Below are 6,000 nucleotides of genomic sequence, written 5' to 3'. Positions count from 1 at the left end.
GCTCTGTTCACCTCAGTGTGACCTTAAAGAAGTCACACGTGGTCACCTTTTGGCAAGATATAGGTCACCCTGCGGGTGACATTGGTTTATTTAATTATTAATATTATTTAAAGTATTACTACACATGACTAACTTTAATCATACACCACTTGAAATGGAATCGATCACTTAATAAGAAACTTGAACCAAAAGTTCATTGTGAAGTATTTTGAAAGATGGATAGATGACATGTCCAGGATTGATTCTCAGACATAAAAACAATCAACACTCGTCATGGATACCGTCAGATTCCTTCAAGGAGTTTGCTTTACAAATTATCTTGTACAGTCCAATGGTGCACGCACTTTACCTGGATCAAATAAATGCCAGTTTTGACCCAAATGTAAAAATTAAGCTCAAGTTTTTCCACAAGTTTGAGAGAGAAAAAAAAAACAGTATTCAGTTTAGGTGTTTCAGAGAATTCCACGAGCATAAACGAGACCACGTCAGTGAGGTGATTTCAACTTTAATATCTCAGACATAACGCTGGTATAGACAATGCAAATAAAAAGTGATTCAAACTGGTTTGGCCATTAAACTGGTTTGGCCACCCCACATGGTGTTGTCAGTTATTCAAGCTTGCTGTTAATTTATTTTTTTCTTTTGCTAATTTGATTTGGGTAAAAACTGATACTTCTGTGAAGCAAATTTAACAAAACAATAAAAAAACAATAATTCACTGCAATCAAAGGAAGGATGAAAAGCTGATGAATGATGCGGAGCATTTACAATCGGCATATTAACATTTGAAGATTAATTCCGGTGGTGGGAAGAGCCAGATGGTGCGCGCGGATACACAAGGAGATTGGGACCATACTCTGTGCAGAGCGTTGGTGCTGCTTAAGCAGTCTCCTTGGCTATTGGACATAATCCTGGACAGGTTGCCACTCTAACACAGTATACCAGCATGCTGGCACTCATTTTGCTGACCTCGGAAGAGGACAGATGTACATGACCTTTATTGTGTTACATGGGGGTTACTGACAGACACCTGACATGAATCTGGAGAAATAATAATGACCCATATCCCACCATCAGTGACGCGTGCCAACCCCTGCTGCAGGGCCTGCGATCATCACTCCCACGCCTTGCTGCGTCCGAGAACCCGGTTTGTTACTTTCTGTAGGAGACATGACAGTAAATATAAATAAATAAAAATCAAACCTGATACAATGGCAACAATGTGACATGCATCGTAATAAAAGTCTATCAAATGCTCTGTTTTCCATACGTTTTGTAGTCTATACATACAGGATGATCACATGAAAAACTAGAGGGGGAGCACTCGGTGGAGTGCAAAACCTCCGCCGCCAATACTGCTAGGTCACTCAAGTGAACCTGATATCCTATTCATTCAATTTGACGTCAACAGTGCTCAGAGTTATAGTTTGCAACTTTCTCTTTTACATACTCAATTCATTAGTCATAACTAGATTCCTTGAGACAGAAATTGATTTTACGTGGGTATATCCACCTGAAGTTCCAAAACCAGCCGCAATTATAATTTTGGCATGTTTTTTGTTGGAAATCACTTATAACATGTAGAAATGTAAAAGCAAAAATTCAAATATTTTTTTCAAAATGGCCGCCATAGCGGCCATATTGGACTTTGGACCAAGTCCAAAATCTAATGGCATGATCCTTGGACCATACCTAACCCCCCCACCAAGTTTCGTCGAAATCCGTCGAGGAGTTTTATCCGTAATACTGTTAACAAACAAACAAACAAACAAACTGACGGGTGAAAACAGTAACCTCCATCCATCTTCGATGGTGGAGGTTAATGAAACCGTTACATTTTACAATAAGCCTCACTTCCAAATGGGGTAATATAATTTGAAGGGGTTTTCTGCATCATGTTAAGCAACTCAATAAGTTTGTTACAGCACAATGTTTTTTTTTTAATTCCAAGTGAATGTAGGTGATTGAGCAACCCCAAAACGACGCCACAGGAAAAGGCAGTGTGCAACATGGTTGATGGAAACAAAATTGGACGTTCAGGTGCAATCTAATTTCTGAAAGAAAGACCAAAGGACACTACCAAGTAGATCATTGATACATGACTGGCATAAGAAGTTCATGGAGTCTAGAAGTGTCGTATGGCAGCCAGGGTCCAGGCATGCAAGCACAAGTGCTAAAGATGTGGAACAGATGTGACAATCGTTCTTGCGTCGTCCTCAGAAATCCACACGCAAATGTACCTTAGAATTGCATACGTCACAATCAACAGTGCACAAGGTGCTACACAAGCGCTTGAGGCTGCATGCATACAAGATTCAACTTGTACAGGCTCTCGAGCCCGATGATTGTCCGCGACGCTACGCATTCGCCATGGACTTGGTGAAACTGCTGAATGTGGATAATGAATTCCTAAAACGCATGGCATTTCCTGACGAGGCTACCTTTCATGTCTCAGGGCACATCAATCACCACAACCTCAGGATCTGGGGCTCTAAAAAGCCCCATGTTGTTCGAGACACGGAACGTACAGCCCGAAAGTAAACGTGATTTGCAGACTCAAGCATGACCATGTTGTGGGACCCGTTTTCTTTGGTGAACCAGCCATCAACAACAACAATTACCTACAGATGTAGCAGAATCATGTTGTCCCCTGGGTGGCTCCCCTCCAGCAAGTGATTTTTACAGGACAGTGCCACCCCCCCCCAACCCACCCCCATATTGGAGAAGGAAGCTGGAGTTGTTTTTTTGTATAAATTGTCAAGGCTCATATAAGAGTTTAAAAAAAGAAAAAAAAATGACATTGATGCAACATTTCCAGGTCGCTGAATCGGCAGGGGAGGTCCAATCCCATGGCAACCCCGCTCTCTTGACATAACCCCACTCGACTTATTCTTGTGCGGATATGTCAACGATATTGTTTACTACAGGAAGGTGAACACAATGCAGGAGCTGTAGTAGAGTAAATTTGTGGTTTGACCCCCAAAAAATTGATACAAAAGGTTTTTCAACGGTTTTGGGTCGGTTTTGACCTCCAAAATAACATACTAAAAATCTACTCAAATCCACCTACCGGAAAGGGCCTATTTTCAAGATGGCGTCCAAAATGGCCGCCGTGGGCTTAAATTTCCATAGAATGTGCAATAGCTGGCCTACATTTGTGATTTTTGTGTCAATTTCTATGTTTTGGAGGTCAACAAATCCAATGAAACCATTTTCAAAGTTGATCAGTGATGGAAAAGCCTTAAATTCAAGATGGCGTCCAAAATGGCCCCCCAAAATGGCCGTCATGGGCATAAATTTGCTACTAAATTGTCAATAAATGCTGTGCTTGTGTGATGTATGTGTCGATTTCTATGTTTTGGAGGTCAACAAATCACCTGATATCATTTTCAGAGTTGACTAGTGATGGTAAGGCCTTGTATCCAAGATGGCATCCAAAATGCCCCCCCCCCCCCAAATGGCCACCATGGGCGTGTACTTGTTTTAAAACAAGCAATAAATGGACTACATTTGTAGTGCTTGTTTTTATTCCTATGTTTTGGAGGTCATGCCCAATCCTTCAAATAGTGTCTACCTGAAAAGTTGTCCCATGTGTAGTGATCAGGATTAATTGACCATCTTGTGCATAACATAAATAAAAATATGCTTTGGTAATTTAGAAAGTAATAAATTAATCGGCTCTCACAATGATCACCATTTCCTCTAGAACGTACTTTCAATTAAAATGCCTTCAAGTTAGGGTAAATCGAAAACATCAACGAAAGTTCGTTCATTGAAGTGGCATTTACCATAGATAAACTATGCTTCCTCTTCGTCCTCCGATACTGTCTTGTTGAAAGGATTTTCGCAGGTATCAAGTTGACAGGGTCCGCAGACGCTGTGGCATGGCAGACCGTATCCCCTACAGCTACAGCGACTTGTTCAACAGCCAGTTGTGCAGTTGCATCGCATCATCTTCAACAACTTTTCTGGAGCAGCGTCCTTGTCTGACATGACTGGAACTAGTTTATTGTCCTCCAGTTTCCAACCCCAGTCTGTTGCCTTCAAGTTTCCGTTCCTCCCCATCCAGACCATAATCTGATAGTATACTCTCAGAGAGTGAAACCTTGTTGAAGATGCTGTTGGTGGCAGACGTTCTGGGGTGACAAACGACTTAGCTGAAGCCAGTTTCTTCACAAAGACATTATATCGCAACTTGGCGAGGGAATCACAGGGATGTCCTCCAAATAATACTTTCATGGCATTGTTGCCGTTTTCCACGACCATGTCTCTTGTTTGGTTGGGGACAAGGAAGGTGTTTGCACAAGTCTTGATTGCTGAATCCCCCTTTGCCAGTTTCTGAAATGCTGACTTTTTTCCAATTCCAAATACTCGAGATGTCGAGTCACACCCAGTGAAGGCATGAAGGAAGAGAAGATGTGGGCATAGCTCTTCACCCAATGATACTTTCAGCTGGTTGATATTGTGCACCTTCCAGTTCCTGGATGAATTGTCAGAACGAAAATACAGTTCTTTGCTGTCGACGCTAGCGTAATGCAATAATAGCACCAACAGATCTGTATCTTCTCCAATCAGGGTAGTTGATTGTTGGTATGACGATGTCACTGCCGCTTTTACTATGTCTACATCGGCATCCCCTGGTGCATGAATTACGTTCAAGCCAATTTTCTTCATTTCCTCACTGATGAGGTTGATGAGCTGTTGCTTGTTGGAGCTCCTGGACAGGAACTCATCCTTTTGCCAGAGAATTCTGTTCCAGGTGTGAAGCTGACTTCGGGATGAACAATATGGCCACGGCGCTTGTGTGTATTGTCCTTAATAGATGGTCCATCATCATAACCATCAAAAACGACTGTTGCTTTTCCATAGTGACGAATAGTGAAGTCAGCATACGACTTGGCTATCACATTGAAACTGTCCCCGGCTGTCCATGACAAACGATGCAGCAAGGAGCCACCATCAAGAACATAGTGCTCAGTTTGGGGAACTGAGTCAGACACGGTATCATTTGACACTTTGGCAGAATGGTCTCTGATAGCTTGAACTAATTGAGGTTTGTCAGCCTTTCTGAAAATACCTATACCCTCAAACAGGGCAGGGGGAAATGGGCTCAGCTCATAGCCCATGACATCTTCCAACGAAATGTCTCCTGTTTTTGACACAACAAGCAATCTTTGAAAGAGTAGAGCAGGGTCAATTGCTCTGTCTGGACCAAGTTTGACTGAAGATACATCTCCAAGTGTTTTGGCTTTGTCTTTTTGTTTGAAGGAAGATGTGAATGCGGGTTTATTGACCATACTTTCCATAATCTTCTCTCCAACAGACTTATGCTCATGGACATTCACATCCGACACGGCCACCACTCCAGTCACAACATTTCTTAGTGAGGGATCTGGAGAAAATGGAGAGCATTCAATGAGTTTTGAACTGATTTTGGCTAGGTCAGAAGCATCTCTTTCCATCCTTGCGCCACTAGATTCCTTGTGTTGTTCACTAGTCGTGTACAAAAGATCAGTGAATTCCTGCATCGCACTGTTATATTCCGACGTGACCGGCATTGACATTGTCCATAGTGACCGTTGTTCTTCACCCATCCCACTTCTGCGTGTTAGGCCACCAGTGCTCTTCAGGGATCTCATCAAGGTTTGTTCGATGACAAGATCAGGGCTTAGACCCGCCCAGAAATTACGCCATCCATTTTGGACGCCATCTTGGATTTAAGGCTTTCCCATCACTGATCAACTTTGAAAATGATTTCAATAGATTTGTTGACCTCCGAAACATAGAAATTGACACAAAAATCGCAAATATAGGCCAACTAGTGCCCATTCTATGGCAATTTAAGCCCACGGCGGCCATTTTGGACGCCATCTTGAAAATACGCCCTTTCCGGTAGGTGGATTTGAGTAGATTTTTAGTATGTTATTTTGGAGGTCAAACCCTACCCAAAACCGTTAAAAAACCTTTTGTATCAATTTTTTGGGGGTAAGGCTATTTTTT

At 42.2% G+C, this 6,000-nt stretch overlaps 1 protein-coding gene across 5 annotated transcripts in view; it reads right to left on the bottom strand.

Annotated features, from left to right (window-relative positions):
- Positions 1–489: 489 nt before the first annotated feature.
- Positions 490–6,000, bottom strand: part of LOC147016225 (uncharacterized) — a 78,922-nt gene continuing 73,411 nt past the window's right edge. For all 5 annotated transcript variants that reach the window (XM_085849061.1, XM_085849064.1, XM_085849065.1 and 2 more), the window contains one exon: positions 490–1,159. In XM_085849061.1, the coding sequence (XP_085705187.1) occupies positions 1,115–1,159 (45 nt within the window). In that variant the 3' untranslated portion in view covers positions 490–1,114. The remainder of the gene's footprint in view (positions 1,160–6,000) is intronic.

The sequence above is a fragment of the Eptatretus burgeri genome, chromosome 12, assembly GCF_056783735.1.
Source record: "Eptatretus burgeri isolate ZD-2024b chromosome 12, Ebu_testis_v1, whole genome shotgun sequence".
NCBI classification, from domain to species: domain Eukaryota; kingdom Metazoa; phylum Chordata; class Myxini; order Myxiniformes; family Myxinidae; genus Eptatretus; species Eptatretus burgeri.
This window is presented reverse-complemented; position numbering and strand designations above follow the sequence as displayed.